This window comes from Grampus griseus (assembly GCF_964374135.1).
Source record: "Grampus griseus genome assembly, chromosome: 6".
NCBI lineage: Eukaryota > Metazoa > Chordata > Mammalia > Artiodactyla > Delphinidae > Grampus > Grampus griseus.
In genome coordinates, this window is record NC_139000.1 from 32,754,862 (window position 1) to 32,775,238 (window position 20,377).

Genomic DNA, 20,377 nt, shown 5'->3' on the forward strand with positions numbered 1-20,377 from the left:
GAAGGAGGGGTACTTTCTGCTCACAGAGTCCAGGAGAGCTTCCCTGGACTGGGAACTTCTGAGAATGAGGAAAGGGAAAGGACAGGCCAGAGAGGAAACCACAGGCCAGGGCCAGGAGGCTGTGCAAGCCCAGAGCCTTTCAGTAGTGCTGGCTGGCTGGCCTGGAGGCCAGGTGTGTAAGGAAGCGGCGGGAGGTGGAGCTGGAAAGGTAGGCCGGGAAGGGCCTTGAAGGTCTGCACATAGTGAGGGCTCTGTCCTGCAGGCAACGGGGGGTTGCTGGCGCTTTCTCAGTGGAGAGGGCAGTGCGTGGTGAGAGCCTGCTCTAGGAAGATGGACTGGGCAGGTAGCTGGAGGCTGGATTGTGGGTGGAGAGAAGGGGGCACCAGCGAGGAGCCTGATGCCACACTGCAGGCGAGGAGAGATGAACGTCATGTCAGGGCGGAAAGAGAGGTGGACATCAGATTGGCCAGTCTTGGCAACAGATGGTTCATGGTAGGAAAGGGAGAGGAGGGAGGAGTTAGAGAAGACTCTGCTTTCGAGTCCAGGGGGCTGGACTCGTGGATGGCAGTGCCATTCACGGAAGCTGGGGACATGCAGTAGTGGGCAGGGGAAGACGCTGAGTGCAGGTTTGGGCATAAAGAGCTCCGGGATGGGGAGACATCCAGCAGCGCGGACCAGGATGGGATCAGGCAAGGTCAGGCTTGGACGTCAGAGAGGCAGGCTGGGCCTGGTGATTCCCCGTGTTGGAGCCCGCCCCCCTCTTCTCCGTACCTTCTCCCCTTTCATTCCAGGAAGGCCAGAGGCTCCATCAAGTCCAGGCTTTCCCTCAGGGCCCTGAGGAACATCAAGGATAATCAGCCCACAACATCTCTGAGAAGAATCAAATATGAACCCTCTTTGGAAAAGGAGGCCAGGGCTGGGAAGACCAAGTGGGTGAGGCCAGTGGGTCCAAAGCCTTGTGTCAGCCCATAGCAGAACACCTGTCCTGGCCCCAGTTCAGCCACGGCCGGCTCTGCATCTGTGGACGAGGGTCCTTCACTCTCTGGGTTGCGTTTTCTCTTCTGTGGGGAGTCGGGGGCAGGGCTGGACGAGGTAGTTTCTGGGGGCCTCCCACCCCGGGCCCAGCACTGGTGCTCTACGATTCCGAGATTCTACGGGAGCCTGCATTTCCTACACTAAGATAAAGCAGCGGAACAATGTGCAGGGTGATGTTTTTCTTGGCTGCTGCTTTTTTTAAAAAATAAATTTTATTTATTTATTTTTGGCTGTGCTGGGTCTTCACTGCTGCTCGCGGGCTTTCCCTAGTTGCGACAAGCAGGGGCTACTCTTCGCTGCGGTGCACGGGCTTCTCATTGCGGTGGCTTCTCTTGTTGTGGAGCACGGGCTCTAGGTGCGCGGGCTCAGTAGTTGTGGCACACGGGCTTAGCTGCTCTGCCGCATGTGGGATCTTCCCGGACCAGGGCTCGAACCCGTGTCTCCTGCATTGGCAGGCGGATTCTTAACCGCTGAGCCACCAGGGAAGCCTGGCTGCTGCTTCTTATGAGTCTTAGTAATGTTTCAGCCGAGGAGGAATTTGTTTACAAACACTAGCTAGTTCCTCGCTCCCTGTCGTAAGCCTTAGCGCTGGAGTCTGCAGTCTGTACCCCCTCCCTGGCTAAAGGAAGCCCCATAGGCACGGGGGTGGGGGCAATGGCTTCAGCAGCTTACCGGGGGACCAGGTTCACCAGCAGGTCCATCTTCTCCAGGGGATCCAGGGGGTCCCATGAAAACATCAGTTCCTGGTTTTCCTGGAATCCCAGGTAAGCCAGGTGGGCCTGGGGGACCTGGAGGACCCTAAAAATAGACACCTTGTTAAGAAACAGTGCAGGACGGGACAAATATATATGTTCCATTCACTCCATTTCTGAAAACAACTCTACAAGTAGAGACTGGTATTCCTACTTAGAAGATGGGGAAACTGAGGCTTAGTGACATGATGTGACTTGCCCAAGAGCTCACACACACAGCTAATTAGGAGAAGAGCTGGGATGTGAATCCAGGTCTTTTTAAGCACATTATATCATGGTTTCTCCCCAGATGTATGTACATAATAAAAATATAATTTGTTGGAATTCTCAGAGTTGCTCTAATTTAGTTTTCTGATTACCTGAGAGGTTAGTCCAAAATTGCCTATTGTTAACCCTTATTAAAAACATCCCTGCAGTGTACTAGTCTCTTTAGCCTCGGGCTGGGTTGGCTGATGCCACCAGCTTGGAAGTCCCAGCTGGGTCCCGCTCCACTCATCCAGTGAGTCCTGAACCCTTCCAGCCCTGTCATGATGAGTGAGCAGAAGGGCAGCCCAGTGGAGCCTTCTAGGTGGGGATTCAGCACAAGGGCTCAGAGGAAGGGATGGAGATGAGGTTGGGGCCCTGGGGACAGAGGCGCGAGATGCAGATGAGAAGAGAGGTGCTCCTGGGGGAAATCTAGAGGGACCAGTGGGGGCCCAGCCTTGGGCAAGAGGCTGGGAGAGCAAGAGGCGCCAAAGAGGCAGAATGAGTGGTCTGGAGACGGAGGGAGGGGGCCGCCTCAGGGTAGGAAGGATTTTGAGAAGGGTCTGGAAGCCAAAGTGTGAAATGCTATCTAGAGAAGAGGCCAGCAGGTCTCTGTAATGGGTAAGGGGGTGGGGGGCAGAGCCAGGTGGTAGAGGTGAAGGTCATGGGCATACCTGCTGTGAAAGAGCCTGCTGGAGAAGGCTGCCGGGGGAAGGAGGCAAGTGGCCAAGTGGGGCTCCTGACTATAAACTAAGGCTCAGACTCACTTAAAACTGATGGAAGACGGAAATGCCAAACATACAAATATAGAGGGGAAAGGATAGTGAGTCCCAGGAGCCCACCATCAGCCACAAGAGTTATCAACGGTGGCAATCTGCTTTCATCTGCTATCGGCCCCTGTTGTCCCTCCCTCCTGGATCCTCGTGAAGGCTGCCCCCGACGCTAGGCTGTTTAACCCTTCACACTTACTCTTAACAGCTCCTTGCTGGGCACTGGGTCACCAGAGCCGACGTCCACGCCCCAGCCCAGGCTGGAGCCCTCAGCCTCCACTCCCACCTGTACAGAGAAAAAGTTCCCACGGCTTGGTTTCACCTGCTCCTCTCCAAGGACAGCTGTGTCACTGAAAGTTTTCCCACATTCTGTGGCCCTATAACTGCTGCTGCCAACTTTCCTTCTGGCTTTTTCTCCCGGTCCCCTCTACAGCTGCCCTCCTCCCTCTCCTCCTCCCTGCTGTGCGGCCAACACACAGCCAGTCCTCAAACACAGGACACTCTTTCACAGCCTCTTCTGCTGCCTTTCAAATCCCTACTCATCCTTCAAGGCCCAGTTCCATGGTCACCTTCTCCATGGAGCCCTGCCCAACCCCATTTTCAGAGAGAATTCACCTCTCCTACTCTGTGTTCCCACCAGCCACTGCGAGGGTCTGGATCTGGCAGTAGGACCACCTGACTTGAAGCTCAGCTGTGCGTGTGTTGGTCCCACTACGCTAGGACTCCTCCAGGGTCGGCCCAATCCTGAGATACCTCTGGGTGCCCAGTGTCCAGCATGAGATCTGACACTGAGAAGGCACTCATTATGTACTTGTTGAATACCATCAAATTCCTCCAAAGAACAAAAGGAAACTTCCAAAACACCTTTCTGGTACTCAGTTCCTGAAGATGGGAACCGGGCAAGGCCTAATTCAATCATCAAATAAGGAAGAGCTGGGTTAGGGGTTAGAGCTGAGTCTAGGCAGGTTGTGGCAGTGTGGGCATGTAGGTGGGAGAACGGGGGTGATGACATAAAGGTGAGGAGACGGAGGCTGTTGCCAGCATCCAAGGGATGAGGAGGTGCTGCACAGCTAGACTCGGGGGCTTCGGGACTGACTGAATTGAGGGGGGGCACTCGAGGATGTTTCTTGGCTTCTCTCTTCATGATCAGGAAGATGGGGTACCATTCCCAGAGCAGGGGAACCCTGTGGGGAGAGCAGGCCTGGGAGCATGGTGACAAGTGCAGTTTGGGATGTGCTTAGTTTGAGGGACCTGGGGGTCTTTCAGGGCACAGGATATAAATGGGATGTAAATAGTTTCTGCTCCTGGACTCTCTGAGAGAGTCCTGCTACAGGAAAGAGAACTGAGCTCTGACTGGAGGGCACTTGGGGGCAGACAGGAAGGATCCGCCTGTGGCTGTTTTGTGCATCCCCATCCCCTGCACACTGTGCATGTGACAACCCCGGGTGGGAATCTCACCGTGGGTCCAGCAGGTCCAAGGGGGTCAGGAAGCCCCTCCCCAGCTTCACCCTAAAGAGAACAAGATGTCAGTGGAACACTGGACACCCCTTCCCACTCCCCTCCTCTCTCCAGAAACTGTGCTTATTTCAAGAGGAGGCTTATGCAGGAGTTCTATATACCTAATTTGTTGAGCGTGTACTATGTGCCAGGTAAAGTTTTCCATGTATTCATTCATTTAATCCTCACCACATCCCAGAGAGAAGGTTCTACAATCCCCATTTTATACATGAATAAACAGAGAGAGGGGTGTGGCAGAGCCAGACATGAATGCCCCTCTCACCCACTGCCTTCGGTGACTCTGAGATTCAAAATGATCCAAAAGATATTCCAGAGTGGGTACTCCCATGACTGTCCCTACTGTGTTATTAAGCTGTCTGCTCAGGAATTGGGGCACCCATTTCAATTCATCACAAATTCCTGACACAGGCACTTAGGGTGATCTGTCTTCATTACTTATGTGCCGCGATGAAACCCTGCATGTTCATCTCTCTCTTTCACCTTTCTCCCCACACCTCTCTCCCTCTCTCTCTCTCTTCTTGGAGCTTTTTAAAAATCTCATTGGATGGGAATTCCCTGGCGGTACAGTGGTTGGGACTCTGTGCTTCCGCTGCCGTGGCCCGGGTTCAATCCCTGGTCGGGGAATTAAGACCCCTGCAAACATGGAGAGGCCAAAAAAGAAAAATTAAAAAAAAATTTTTTTAAACATCTCATTGGAAAAGTCAGAAGCCCCCTTGACGGAAAAACCACCATGTATTAGGAACCTACCAACCCTCACAGTTCTACTACTTTAAGGCCACAACTGCCGACATTTAGGGAAGGTATTTCCTTCCAGGGTTTTTGCATGTGTCTATTTTTAAATAGTTAAGACCACCGTAGGACCACCTGACTTGAAGCTCAGTTGTGCGTGTGTTGGTCCCACTAGGCTAGGACTCCTCCAGGGTTAGCCCAGTCAGTATACTGAAGTTCATAACCAGCTTTTTTTCCACTTAGCATTATATGGTAAGTATTTTCCTCCATCATTAAATACTCCTAATAAGTATAATTTTAATAGCTGCATAATGTTCCATTATTTGAACATCCTTTAATTCAGTTAACTCCCCTATTGTTGGCTAGTTAAACTGTGTCTAGTTTTTTTCCATTATGGACAATACTGAGATTAACATCCATGTACACAAAGCCTTTTTACACAACAGACTATCTATCTCCTTTAGGATTGATTCCTAGAACAGAAGTGTCTGGGTCAACAATATGCCGTTTTATGGTGTTGATATGTGTTGATCAAGAACTTCTCAGCAGTAGTAAACCACTGACACTGTCACCAGCATAGCTGGTCTCACCAGGCCCTCACCAAGTGCCAGCTTCTGAAAGCACAAAATATAAAGGATCCAAGGACAACTGAACCAGGTTTCCCAATAAATCAATGGCAAAAAGAACAAAGTAGGTGGGAAGCAATCATAGACCAAAAGAGACTTAAGAGACACATCAACCAAACACAAAGTAGACCTTGTTTGGATGCAAATTCAAACTAAGTGCGAAAAGGCATTTTTAAATAACTAGGGTATTAGATAATATGAAGGAACCTCTGTCAATTTTGTTAGATAGATAATGACATCCATTATTACCACTGATGGATGACACTGTGGCTAAGGGGAAAAAAAGGTCCCAGATCAACCTATTAACAATGCACATTAACACGTTTATGAGTTAAATGATACAGTGTTTGGGATTTGCTTTAAAATACCCCAGTCTTCCCCTTCCCTCCACTCCAAAAAGATGGCTGTAGGAGGTGGAACAGATAAAGCATGACTTGCGTAATGTTGCTGAGTGATGTGTATGTGGGGGGGTTATTATACTATTCTAAGTCCTTTTGTGAATTTTTAGAGTTTCCATAATAAAAAGTTTTAGAAAAAGAAAAAGGAAAACTGGCTCTACGTGAAGGTGCATCGCCAGCCAGTGCTGCTGCACCTGATGTGGCATCACCGTGGCGAGATGCAGTCTTGGTGTTTTGTGTGTCCCTTGGGGTGAGAAGCAGAGGAGCAGGGGGGCTGTTTAGCGAGCCCAGGGCCACAGGCATCACAGCCAGCCTGGTGGCTTCCATGTTTGTTGCCCAGTAGAGTCTCCTGGGAGCATGAGCCCCAGCACCAGGGGCTCCTCAACTGGTCTGGCAGTGAACTCGGACACCTGCAGCGGCCTAAGCTTCCCAGGTGTCTCTAAGATGAAGAAAAGGTTAAAAACCAGAGCTCTCGCTCGCTTCCTCTTTTTATAGACAGCAACACCAAGACTCACCACAAGTCAGAACCTCAGCCTCCCGGCTCCCGTTCTGGGACCTCTCCACCATACCACACTCTCGGGGATGCTCTAGGGCATGAGCTCTGCAGGCCAGCACGCCTGCGTTCAAATCCCAGCCCTGCTCTTAAGGGTGTGCCACAGCAGGCAGGTTCCTTTACCTAAGTCTCACTCCCCTCACCTGGAAAATGGAGACGATTCTCCTTGTACCAGAGAGTGGTGGTGTGCATAGAATCAGATCAAGTTGGAACCCAGAGTGCTTAATAAATGTCAGTGCAAAAGGCTTATTTCCAGCCCCTTGACTGTGAGTTCCTTGGGGACAAGGACGAGGTCATATTCATCTCAATCTCCAAGTGTATGGACTGAGGGCCCTGAGTTGCTATGCACTGAGTCAGGGAGAACATCAATGAGTGAATGAATAAAAAATAAAGAGACCAAGCAGTGCTTAATGACCGCCGGGCGCTGCAGCCGTGGGCATTCAGGATTCACAGCCAGCTCTCGGGTGTCCTGTCCCACAGCCCTCCCATCCCAGGTCAGCCCTGGAGCACTGTGGCCAAGGGACCACATGTCTGTAACTTGAGTCAAGGCTCTGAAAGCATGTGTGACCAAGTATTGCTCGGGGAACTGGCAGGCCCAAGCTGGTCACCAATCGAATTCTTTCCTTTAAAAATATTGACACTTAGGGCTTCTCTGGTAGTGCAGTGGTTGAGAGTCCGCCTGCCGATGCAGGGGACACGGGTTCGTGCCCCGGTCCGGGAAGATCCCACATGCCGCAGAGCGGCTGGGCCCGTGAGCCATGGCCGCTGAGCCTGCACGTCCGGAGCCTGTGCTCCGCAACGGGAGAGGCCACAACAGTGAGAGGCCCGCGTATCGCAAAAAAAAAAAAAAATATATATATATATATATATATATAGAGAGAGAGAGAGAGAGAGAGAGAGAGAGACACTTAAATGGCAATTTAATTCCCCAGTTCACACAAGCCCATGCTGAGGACCAGCTCTGGGTTTCCCACTTCTAAAAGACAAAGTCACAGCCCTTAAGTGGTGACAACCTCACACCTGTGCATAGAACTTTCCGAACATTCCCTGACCTGCATTCTGACTTGACCTCACAGCCACCCTCTTCTACAGATGAGGAAACTGAAGCCCAAAGAAAGGGATTTGCGTGAGGTCGTACAGTTGCAACCCAAAAACTCGTGTTGGAAGGGACCTGAAGGTGACCCTCTGCCCCCTCCCCCCCACACACAAACACACCTCTGATGCTTCTATTTCCTCTACAGTCCCTGCCATGTCTTACAAGCTTCCCCACCTCCAGGATGGAATCTAATGACACTTGAGATAGGCCTTTGTATCTTCAGGCAGCTCTGCCTGTTAGAAAGCTCTCATTCCAATTAAAGAAGTGGGCAATTTGGGACGCAAAGCCAGGTGCCCTAGGTTTTTACCTCTTGCTTCTTCTTCTCCACAAACTGCAGCTTCCTTGTGCGTTCCTAGGTTGGAGGACCCTCAAAAGCCCAAATTCCGCATTTTGCGAACCAAAATGAAAACCTCCCTCTAGGAAAGCCAGGAGCAGGCCCTTCCCATGCCTCTGGTCTTTCGTTTTCTCCTCTGTAAGACCAGCCAAGTCAAATCTTCATGCCTCTACGCAAAGTGAAATTTTCACTTACCGGAGGGACTCCTCTTTCAGGAGCTACGGTGGGTATGGGAAGCGGGGGCCCCTCAGGGAGAGCGCCACCCAACTCTTCTGCCCCAGCCGTGGGAAGGGACTGCTCTGTTGTGGCTGCTGCTAAGTCTTCATCACCAGGACCCTGAGAAGCCAAACCAACACGATGAATCAAGTCACCTCACCCATGATGCAATGTGCACACTGCTGCTGGGGAGTTTCGTTGACTTTCCTTTCAGTGGCACTAGCCCAATTTCAAAGCACTTCCCTACCTACAACTGTCATTACACCCAACACACTCACAGAAGCACAGACTCATAATCCCCTTCTGAAACATGCATCTCCTCTAAACCCCCTCCCCAGTCATGGTGCTTACTGCCTCTCACCCCAGCAATGCTGTCTAACTTTGGACCACATTCCGAGAAAGTTCTCCTTGGACAAAGATGGGGGTAGAGGGTCAGGACAAAGCCTGCTCCCCTGACCCCCTCTGCTCTGCTCCTTCAGTTACATCCTGCCTCCCTCCGGTTGGTGCCGACCCAGATAAATGCTCTGTGCACTTGGCTCTGGGAAGGCCGGCAACTGCTCCTGTCTCGTGACCCTGACCTCTCTCCCCACTGTGAGCCAGAGAGGATGCTAGGAGACACTTACGGAAGTGACTACTTGCTTGGGGGCCGCTGTGGGTGTGAGGGGAACCAGGCCATCAGTGGGGAACCCGCTGGCCTCCTCTTCCTCAAAAGTGCTGAGGAGCACTTTTGCTGTAGCTATTGTTAAGCTTTCTTCACTGATTGGACCCTGAAATGAAATTGGCATAAGGGATCGTGACACTTCATCCACACCCCTGGTTGGTGGGTGTGTGATTATGGGGAGGAACCTGCTGAGGCCATCACACACCTCTCAGGTCGTCCCCTCCCTGCCCCGGAGTACCCTCCAGCACACCTGTGCCGCGTGCTTTGGCCCAAACCTGCGCATCCTCAGGAACTGGCACTGCCTACCTCCGCAGGAAGCCCTTCTATCTCCAGACAGCTCTGCTAGTTAAGTTCTAGTTTCTGTTGAGTAAAGACTTGGTAGAACTGGGACCTGAACCCTAGTTTTCTCACCCTGTGACAAGGGATTTGCCTTTAAAGAAGAAGGAAAGGTAAGGAGGCAGGGAAGAGAGATGAAGGAGAAGAGAAGAGGAAGAAGAAGCAGGAGAAGGTGGTGGCGACGATTTGTTAATTACAATAATCCATGTAACTGCCAAGTGGCCTTGGGAGCCCCGTCACCTGGCCAGGGCACACCTTCCCCACTGTAAGGTTTCCTTGTCTGGACATTAGACCAGAGGTGAAGGGCTGGGAGTGAATGTGTGGAATGATCTCAAAGGCCAGTGTTGACATGTGATGGCCTGACAAGCCCCTCGTTTCACTCACTCAGCAAACATCTACTGAGTCCCCAGCATGAGCCGGGATGAAGACAGATCAGTGAGCAAGACGTATGTGATCCCTGGCCTCACAGAGCCTCCAGCCTGGAAGGGAGCCAGTTGTGATGAGGCCTTCCGAGGAGACGTTTGGGGTACTGTGAATGTGTCTAACGGGGAGACTTCACAGCCTGGGAGGCACCTCCCTGATGAAGTGGTGTTTGAGCTGAACTCTAAAGGATAAGCAGGAATTAAAGGAGGGAAGAAGGAGAAGGAAAAGGTTCCAGGCAGAGAGGGGAGGGTGTGGGAAGATTCTAAGGCAAGAAGGAAATAGGTATGCTCAAGAAACTGAAAGGCCAGTGAGGCTGGAGCGCCAAGAGCAGGGACAGTGGCCCAAGATGTGGACCTAGAGGCTGGCGAGGCCAGACCCTGCAAGCCTTGGAGGCCAGGTGCGGGAGCGGGGTCTGCAGTGAGGACAATGGTCCACAGAGGGCTGCCCCCACCAGGAGGAGCCGGGGGCAGAGAGGATGGAGGAGGCCAGGAAGGGCCTTAACCATTGCCCGGGCTGGGGATGCGGTGTCTCGGTACAGGGGGCTGGCGTTGGAGAAGGGTGGAAGGAGGCAGATCTGTGATGTGCTGGGGTAGAAAAATCAACAAGACTTGACATGTGACAGAACGTGGAAGTAAGGAAGAGGGAAGAGAATTCTGGATTAGGCAGCTGGGGGATGATGGTTCCATCATCTGAGATGGGAACACAAAAGGAGTGGAGACAGGAGTCTAGGTTTGAATCTGTTGAGTCTGAGTGTCCTAGGATACTTGCATCCTGTCTTCAGGAGTTGGGAGCAGTGTCTCCGTGAGGCCTGAGGAGAGGGCTGAGAAGGCCTGGCCATGCCCTTGGACCCCGCCAGGGCCTGCCTGCACCTGGACCCTCCACTGAGCTCTGAGAACCTGTGCTTGCACCCAGAAACGGGCATGGCGGTGCCCGCCATCACCTCCTCCACTCACACCCAGCACTCCTCCACCCCGGCTCCCGAGCCCTGCATCAGCCTGCTCTGTCCCCACGCCTCCAGGGCCCACAGTACACTCACCAGGCACCGGCAGACTCCACCTCTGAGGGAGTATTTGGTCAGAGAGGTGTCCCCTCCCCATTCAGGTTCTTCTGGATTTGCTGAACAGAATGGAGACCGGCCCCCTGAGAAGGCCAGGATCCGCTCCCAGCTGTGACCTCAACTTTCCAGCACGTTATACTCCTTACCAAAGTGAGCCCTTCCCCAGGGTCCTGAGTGGGCATGGAGAGGGTCAGTCCCCCGGTGGGCACACTGCTGGCCTCTGCTTCCCCGGCACTGCTGACGGGCACCTCGGCCTCCCCTGCTGCTGTCGCTGCTGAACCTTCTTCGTTATCTGGACCCTGAATAGGAAGACGTCACAAAGGGGCCCCATCACTGATCCGCTGCGCTGTGGCCAGGGGAAGCTAAAACTGCCCTCCCCGAGGTTACTGATCATTGTGGTGACAGGTCCAATAGATGCTTCCCAGGCCTTTACTCACTGGGACTCTTGGCAGGAGGTGACATCGTTGGCCACTCCCAGAGCAAGAAAACACCACCCCTGACCCAGACCTAGACACAGCCTCCAAACCCACCACCCTCGCCCCGAGGCTTGCTTCCCCCAATCCTTCTAAGATCCTACTGTGACTACATCACTTCCTGCTTTAATACCCTTCATTCCACATATTGCATTGATATACGATATTTGCTTTTCTCTTTCTGACTTCATTCACTCTGACTTCTGTATATACAGCAGAAACTAACACAACATTGTAAAGCAACTATACGCCAATAAAAAAATTTTTAAATAAATAAGTAAAAATGAGAGCAAAAAATATTTTTTAATAAATAAGTAAAAATGAGAGCAAAAATAAATAAAATTTATATATTATTTAAAGGAAAATGAGCTAAGATCAAATAATTGAGTTTAAGGTCACTCATGCTTTACTGAAAGCTGAAATTAAAGAGCATGTATAAAATCTGGAAAAAAAAAAAAAAACACCCTTCAGTGACTTCCCATTTCTGCTGGACACTCAGGCTCCGTCTCACGGCGTCCACGGTCTCAGAGGCTTCTCTAGCCACATTTCCCCTCCCCATTGCTCACACCGGGCCCCACAGCCATGCTGCGCTTGTTTAGGTCTGTGTGTGCTCCTGTTGATGCCTCCAGGCCTTTGCTCCTTCTGGCTCACCTCCCGAACACACGTCTCACCCCATCACTTCTAAGCATCCCCCTGGTCTCGCCTTCAGCCTCCTTTCCCCAGGAAGGCTTCCTGGTCCCCCGAGTCTGGGCTCTGGGCCCCTTTTGATGCTCCCCTGTGCCTCTATTGTCCCTCTTCCCTCTCTGTTCCCAGGAGCTGGGTCTATCCTATTCACCTGGAGCCCAGCACAGCACTCCACAAACACCTGCTGAATGAGTCAACAGAGGCCTCGGCCTCCAAATCAGTGTCTACTGGGACTCGGCCCCACAAGGATGTCACTCTGTCCTTTGCAAAGAGGTGAGGAAGGCCAGTGACTGCTCCCACCTGAGCCGCAACCAAACTCCAGAAGCAAGTGAAGCGGAGCATGTGCTCTGAGCTAATTACCAGAGTGACCCCTTCCCCAGGGTGCTCGGTGGACATGGAGAGGGTCAGTCCCTCGGTGGGCACACTGCCGGCCTCTGCTTCCCTGGCAGTGCTGATGGACACCTCGGCCTCCCCAGCTGCTGCTGTTGCTGCCAAACCTTCTTCCATATGTGGACCCTGGGAACAAAGGCATCACTAGGGACCACGTCACTTGCCCATGCCCCCGATCAAGGTGGCTGTGGCTGGAGAAGACTGACTGCCTGTGTCCTCCGGCCGCTTGCATTTCTGTAGCTTCTTTCCTCAAGGCACTTTGTTATCTGTGATGTTACCCCAGCTCCACAACAGTCCCAGAATCCCTGTGGCAGGAGAGACTGCAAGGCACATGTGTCTCCCATGTGATTCCAAGCATCTGTTTGCCACACCAGTGACTGGGAGATCAGTGCCTCCTGAGACACATATAGCTACGCCTCCTGCTATAGCGCTAGACACTTCAATCTAGACCTGTCTTCCTCCCTGTGACCTCCCCTACGTGCGCATCCAGGAGCCATAAGAACAGGGCAAGTGTCTTCGTCCATGATGGTGCTTCAGAGGTACGCAGGCAGCAACCCCGCCCTCCTCAGCCTTCTCCAGACTGGACACCCCCCCTCTTTCCCTGTGACTCAGTTTCTGCGGGAAATTCACAGGCAGATTCTCTGAAGGTTACACAGCAGATGCAGGAAATGGCAACAGAGAGCAGCTTTGGCTGTTGGTGTCACCAAACCGACTGTTTTATCTGTTTCACAAAGGTTTGTTTTTAAAAAAAATTTGGGTGGGGTTTTGCTTCGTTTTGCTGCAAAAAGTAGTTCTTTGGGTTTTTTTTTTTTTGTTTTTCAGCCACACCTCATGGCTTGCGGGATCGACCAGGGATTGAACCCTGGCCCCGGCAGTGAAAGCCTGGAATCCCAACCACTAGGCCACCAGGAAACCCCCCAAAAATGTAGTTCTTTTGGATACTAAAAACACTAGGCTCATCAGAGTTAGACATATTTCTTTGCTGAAGGACTTCTCAGAGCCTTCTCTGTGAGAAGAATACAGAGTGGATCATTCCCCAAACTTACTGGCCTACAGAACCATTTTTCCATATAACATCAAATCCTTACAGAATTACTGTCCCCCCAAAACAGAGAAAAGATGATATCATAGGATTTTAAAATGAGATTTTTTTTCTGACTCAATGTCAGCTAAAGCCCCAAAGTACAACTCCATAAGCCTCAGGTAAACTCCGTGTTCTAAAAAAAGGAGCCAGACGACTTACATGGGACAGGCAAAGAGAATGAAATGGAATCAGTTCTATCAGCATTCGCCCACCACCTGCCTTCGGCTATGTAAGAAAAGGTAAAGAATTCATTTAGGGGTTGAGTGCTTAGAGACTTTTGTAAGAATTCCTTTGGAGACAATTTTCTGTGTGCTGTGGCTCCCCACTGGCCCCCACCACAAACCATTTGGTGAGCTGGGTATGTAGTGTTTGGACTTTGGGAGGCAAAGGGACTGGGGTTTGATTCCCTCTAGGGAACTACCAAAGGCAAAAGCAGGGAGCCATCCAGACTGAGTCAAGAGAGAGAGACAGAGATATCTGCTCTGCAGTTGTTTTCCTAGTGAATGACTGATATGACCCTTCCAAAGGGAGCCAGCTAAAGCCATCTGGAGACGGACTCCCACCCAAAGGGCCCCCTAGAGGATCAGGGTGACCAGCACAGGGTGGAAGCCCAGGCGGAAGTTAAAAGGCCAAAAATGGACTTGGGTCCTAGATTCCCTGCAGGAGGACCTGTAAGGAATCACAAAAGCCCCCGTGAGAGAATGTTCCAGCAGCCAGATATCTTCCCCACAAAAGGCCCAGATCACTGTCTGACCAGCCACATAAAACTATGTCGTGGGGCTTTCCTGGTGGCTCAGTGGTTGAGAATCCGCCTGCTGATGCAGGGGACATGGGTTCGTGCCCCAGTCCGGGAAGATCCCACATGCCGCGGAGCGGCTGGGCCCGTGAGCCATGGCCGCTGAGCCTGCGCGTCTGGAGCCTGTGCTCCGCAACGGGAGAGGCCACAACAGTGAGAGGCCCACGTACCGCAAAAAAAAAAACAAAAAAACTGTGTCGTTTTCTCCAGGTGGGCCAGACTTTCGGGTCAGGGGGGGAGTGATGAGAGGGAGGAGAAAGAAGTAAGCAAACAGAGAGGAAATATCCCTAACCATGCTTCCTTCCCTGCCTGGTTCCTGGTTATATTTGTATTGAATTTTTGATATTATGCTGCAGGGATTTTGGAAATACCTGTGAAAATAGGTTGTTACCAGATAGTAACTGGAAGAGGAGAGAAGTGTCTTGAGTTTTCACCCCAGGATAGGGGAAAGAATGAGCTGACACAAGGGTTTTAGCAGAGGCCACAGGTGAGAAACATAATTTGCTTTAATTTGGCACCCTCCCTGTGTCCAGCATTGAAACAACTGGCTTTGCAAATGTAAAAGCCAATTACCAAACAATAGAGCAAACACACCTGCAATTAATCTCATTCTCTCTTGAAGGGGCTCAAAGGGCAGAAGAGGCTGTGCATCTTCACAACAAGAGGGATTGAGAACCCAGCATGCATCTCCCGGCAGGTTTGAGGACCTGCCTCTCCTCCCCTGTCCTGGTGCATCCCTGGGGAGACTCTGGGGCCCTGGGACTCCCGCCTTCTCTGTACCAGCAGGAGGGAGGCAGTCTCCCTGATATTCAACTAAAACCCTTGTGACTCTCTATGGTGCCCAAGACAAGTCACCATCAAGTCTGAAGTAAGCAAGCAAATGTACTACTGACTCAGACGAAATTTACCATTCACTTACCTCTTCAGTGACATGAAGGAAGGCCCCATCCCCCGAGCCAGTGTCAGTAATGGGGGAACCATCCACAGTATCAACTGTCTCCAGTGTGTCATTCAGGATCTCACCAGACCCTACAGGAAGCAGGCATTTTGCACTTAATAACTGCATTTTGCAAATGAAAAAGAATGTGGTCTCTCTTCACCTATGACTTGAAAAGATGTCCATAATACAGGATTAAGAGGGAAAAAATGTTGCAGAAAATCGGACAACGAAAGGCAGTATTACGTGGTGGTTTCGATCACAGGCTCTGGCACCAACTATAGGGTGAGAACACTGCTTTGCCGCTTACTAGGAATGTGACCTGTGGCAAGGCATTTACCCTGTGGCTCAGGTTCCTTGCCTATAAAGAGGGGATCATAATTCCTATCTCCTAGGGTCATTTTGAGGATTATGTGTTACAAGGATTAATTAAACTAATGCAAGAAAGGCACTGAGGACAGTGCCTGACATATAGTTAGCAAGGGATAAATGTTCATTGTCAGTGTGGTTCTACATTTGTAAAAGGAAGAAAAACTATATATGAGAATACACGTTTTATCATCATTATATATATTATCATTATATAATTAATATATTAATTATTATATATAACATAAAATATATAGATAATTATGTATATACGTGTATGCAGATAAACCACACATACTAGGCTAAACCACAGCACTTAACAGTATTGGTTTCTTCCAGAGGACATCAGAGGAAACTATTTTTTTGATTCATACAACTCGGCATTGATTGAACTGTTACCACAAGCACATATTTCTTTGGCAATTTAAAAAAACAAATGGAGTCCTAAAGCAAAGAAAAAGACATTATACTAACATGAATGCCTGCCTGTTACAGGCTGGGCTGCAGGCTAAGCACATCCCACGCACTGCCTCCTGGAAGTCTCCGGCTGGCCCATCTGTCCTACCCACAAGCACCTCCATACCACCTCGCAGCAGGTGGGCAGAACCAAGGCAGGAATCCTACGTTTTCAGTATCCCCACTGTCACCCCACGGTGTGTGTCCTGCTCTGATCTGCACACTAGCACCTTGTGATTATTAACCCCGTTTTGCAGAGAAGGAACAAGGTCCCACATAAGAGGCTGCGAGGGGCCTGAAGCCAGCCCTTTCCACACTCACTGTGCTCATGCACGTCCCATGGTAAGGACACTGTCGAGGGGGAGGTGATGAACTATTCAAGGGACCTTGTGCCCACATGCACTTAAAAGACTGAATGCCCAGCAGTGGTCAGTCTCTCACTGCTCTCTCGTCCTCCCTGATCTGACCACCAGGGGGTGCTGTGCTAGCAGGCAGAGGGACCCCAGGCCTCTGAGTCCCCACCCCTTGGAGGACCCAGTTTTGGGGGGGGGACCAAGGTCCTACGCCAAGATGGTGTCAGGGACCCTTGGGATAAAACTCCTGGGAGGCTTTCCCTAACCAGGGACAGGGCTCGGGGTTCAGCCCCTTCCTCCTCACTGAGCTGTCTGCTCAACAAGAATGAGGATCTCTAGCCAGCTCTGCTGTTTCTGCTTGGCCTTCTGTCTGCCACAGAAGTAATCTGGCACATGCCGGGGAACAGGCGAGCTGTGCTTAGTCTGGGTCCCGCCTCCTATGCACTCACCCCTCAGTCTAGGGGAGGCCCTCGTCTCCTGGCCCTGCAGCCTCTGCCCCCTCCTAGCCCCTCTCTCTGAGATCCTAATTCCCCCCAGGAGAGCAGCATGTGCCATTCACAAACCACTTCCACACCCGCAGCCACAGCATTCAGTCCTCTCATCCAGCCGGGAGGCAGGGGTTGTGAATGCTCGCAGTGGACGCTGGAGGAATCCAAAGCTTGGAAATGCTGAGCAACTTGCCCACGCCCGACAGCAAAGAGGTGTCTGAGCAGGGTTTCCGTCCAAAGGGTCTCATCCAGCGGTCTTTCCACGGCTACACCCTGACTCCTTGCTGGTATTGTAACTTTATTAAATTATTATACAATTGTTTTCTATTCAGTACTATATACCTTCTTTCACAGACAGACTTCCCAAGTTTAGTTGTTAAAATAATATTCATTTACTGAGGGCAGAAGTAAAAGGAATAATGATGCATAGGATTGTAGAAAACAAAATACCGAAGTACAAGAGAAAATAAAAGCCACCTACAACCTGCCACCAGAGATGACCACTCACAGCATTCTGTTGTATATTATTCTAACACACACACACACACACACACACACACACACACACACACACACACACACACACACAGTGCTCTACATGGTTATATATAAATAGATATAAATAACATATATTCAAATTTAGGGTCACAGCACACATATAGTTTTGAAAGCTGCTTTTCTTGTGGAGTACACCATGATCATGTCTCTGGGTCATTAAATTTTCTGTGTCACCAGTTCCAGGGCTGTACATGTGAATGTGGGCAGTCTGGGTTGTTTTTGACCTTGTACCTAAATCTCAGTGCTCTGGCGTTGGCTGTAACCTCAGTTTGAATGGTTACCCCTCTGATAAGGGGCAGAAAATGCAGGCCGATCTCCGGCCATGCTGCTGCCTGGGGGATCCTGTCAGATCCTGTGCAATTGCTTCTGCCAGGGCTCCTCTGTATGGCTGGGCAGGGGTGAGAGCCCTGGATGGGTAGTCAGGAGGCCAGCACTGCCCCCCAGGGCCTGCCAATGACCTCCTGGGTGTCCGCCCCTCTTTGGCCATCAGTTAGTTTCCCACATGTGCCAACAGGAGTTTAGATGGCCTGATCCTCAGAGAGTCGGCGAGTTTGTGGCCAAGGCCGGAAAGAGTAGGGATTCTGGAGTCAGGCCTGGGCGCTGGCTCAGTCCCACCACTCACTAGCTGTGTGACTGTGGGCACATCACTCACCTTTCCAAGCATCAGTTTTTCCATCTGTAAAATCCTAGCTAATACTAGCGACTAGTAGACATGTTGTCAGGATTGGAGGGGAAGTATGTAAACACTTGGCACACAGTAGGTATTTAATAAGCAGCCACAATTATCACAAGCTTTTCACACCCCAGGCCCTTCTGGAGGGGTGGAGTCTGGGGGTTAAAAGTTCTGGCATCCAAGATTAAACACCGGCTTTGCCATTTAGGAGCCGTGGAGCCTCGGCTGGGTGACATAACCTCTCTGTGACTCGATGTCCCCATCTTGTTTGGGAAATGAGGGTGATTATAGTCCCTTCCTCAGGGGGTTGAGGGGAAGCTCAAGTGAGATGCTCTCTATCACATACATCACCCAGTCGTCACTCAACAAAACCCACTGCGTATGAAGGTGCATCGGGGACTTGCCTTGCTTGGGGCTGCTGTGCGGGACGGCGCTCACGTTGGTGGTTTCCTGGGGCCCCTCAGGTACAGGTTCACCGGAAAGCTCTGCATCCTCAGAGGGAGAAGACAGGATTGGAGGTGTGTTGATGGGGCCAACTCTTGCTTCTCTAGACTGCAGGGGAAATGAGACCCAAAGGATTTACTCAGCAGGAGAGCAGAAAAGACGGCAGTGAGTATCACTGGAGAAAACAGTATCTCCACAAAAGCTGAATAAACCAGAAGAAAACCTAGACCTGCCTATTGTGCACCTGGGCGATCACTGGGCCACCCAGGCCCTAAAAAAGGTGTATGTTAGGGTAATTAAACTTTGTTCAGTTTACAGCAAGACTCTGATACTCTTGGCTGAAGCTCTTTGAGCACAGAGACCATATCCCTGGGATCCCTGCATCCCAGGCCAGCACAGAGGAGGTGCTCAGTAAAGATGCGTTAAAGGGAGGGAGGGAGGGAGGGAGGAAGGGGGCTGTGCTCAATAAAAGCTGTATAAATCCAATCCCAGAGGTACACTGGCCCTGTATACCTATGAAAAAAAGATGGGTGTGGTTTCCTTCCTAGGAAACTTCAGCTTCTGCGTAACTTTTCCAAAGCCAGTCAATGTCTTCACCACCTTTACCAACTAGGAAAAAGCAAACAAACCAAAAACCCCAACAGTTGGAAACAGAGCAGTTCAGAGAGCTAGGCAGAAATCCTGATAAAGGGCAGCAAAGGTCATCCCCAGACCCAGGATCGGGGAGCAGCTCCTGTGACCCAGGGCTCGTTAGTGGTCAGATAGTCTCATCACTTTCTGAGCTCAAGGGGCTAGGGTGGATGGAGGGATCCTACCGACCAGTGTGGGACCTGTGGTATGAACACGAAACAAATAAGACGCTAAGATTTCAGGGTAAATTTCTTACCATACCTATCACTTACCTATCCTGACTAATAACAGAAGGTTATTTCCTTAATGTCAGAACCTAGTATATAAATGATGACTCTCTGGTCCATCAGAACAAAGAGGATTCTTATGCGCCCCAAAACTTAGGATTTAATGGTTCAGTTCTTATAACCAAACTCGAGTCAAATCCCAGCTCTCCACTTACTAGCTATATTATATTGAGCAACTCATATAACCTCACTGAGCCTCAGCTTCCTCCTCTGTAAAATGGGGCCAATAATAACTACTTAAAAGTTATAAAATGCATGGAGGTGCTTGGCATAGGGCCAGGCCCATAGTATGAGCCCATAAATGGTAGCTATCATCAACATCCCTAGATGTGATTTCTCTGGGTGTTAATATTAAAGGTGATTATCGTTTTGCTCAACTGTACTTGTAGTTTTTTCCATAATGAATATGGAATACTTGTGTACTAAAAAAAAGATATAGTCTACTGTACCTTAAAATCTCCAGGGTGAGGGCAGAGATGGAAGGCTTCAAGAAGTTGAGCCTTGAAGAATGAACAGTTTCAGAGAACAGGGATGGAAGGAGGCATTGAGGTGAGAAAGGACACAGCACTGCCAGGGCCTGACAACCTGTGCTTGGCCAGGGTTCGAGGATGGAAGCAGGGGGATAAAGCCTGGGGAGGCAGAGAGAGGGAGGGGGCTGGCTCTTAGGTGAGAAGTCTGGCCTTAAACCAGAGGCAACAAACTGTGTCCCTTTGGGTATCAGGATGGGGGAGATATGGGCAGGTGTGTACTTTAGGGAGTTCACCCTGGTGTCAATGAGAGCATGGATTTGGGGTATTGAAGTTTAGGCCAGGAGACCAGAGGGTGCACTAAAGAAGCCCAGTGAGGCAGGAACCAAGGGGGTATAGTGGGAGCAGCAAGCAGTCACCGCCCCCCAACCAAGGAGAGGCTGTGAAGAAGACCAAGTTAGAGCTCCCCATTCCCCAGCTGCATGGTGGTCTAGCAAGGCGGTAAGGACCCCTGCCCCAGGCAGGTTCCTCTCCTCTCCCT

The 20,377-nt window shown here is 50.8% G+C and overlaps 1 protein-coding gene across 1 annotated transcript in view; it reads right to left on the bottom strand.

Moving 5' to 3' along the window:
* Window positions 1-20,377, bottom strand: part of COL15A1 (collagen type XV alpha 1 chain) — a 102,650-nt gene that overhangs the window by 42,130 nt on the left and 40,143 nt on the right. Inside the window, exons 6-15 of the mRNA XM_082657472.1 lie at window positions 18,413-18,560; window positions 15,094-15,203; window positions 12,265-12,420; window positions 10,894-11,046; window positions 8,894-9,037; window positions 8,250-8,390; window positions 4,259-4,309; window positions 3,000-3,086; window positions 1,708-1,833; window positions 772-834 (exon numbers count right to left, since the gene is read on the bottom strand). Coding sequence (XP_082513598.1) covers window positions 772-834; window positions 1,708-1,833; window positions 3,000-3,086; window positions 4,259-4,309; window positions 8,250-8,390; window positions 8,894-9,037; window positions 10,894-11,046; window positions 12,265-12,420; window positions 15,094-15,203; window positions 18,413-18,560 — 1,179 coding nt within the window. The remainder of the gene's footprint in view (window positions 1-771; window positions 835-1,707; window positions 1,834-2,999; window positions 3,087-4,258; window positions 4,310-8,249; window positions 8,391-8,893; window positions 9,038-10,893; window positions 11,047-12,264; window positions 12,421-15,093; window positions 15,204-18,412; window positions 18,561-20,377) is intronic.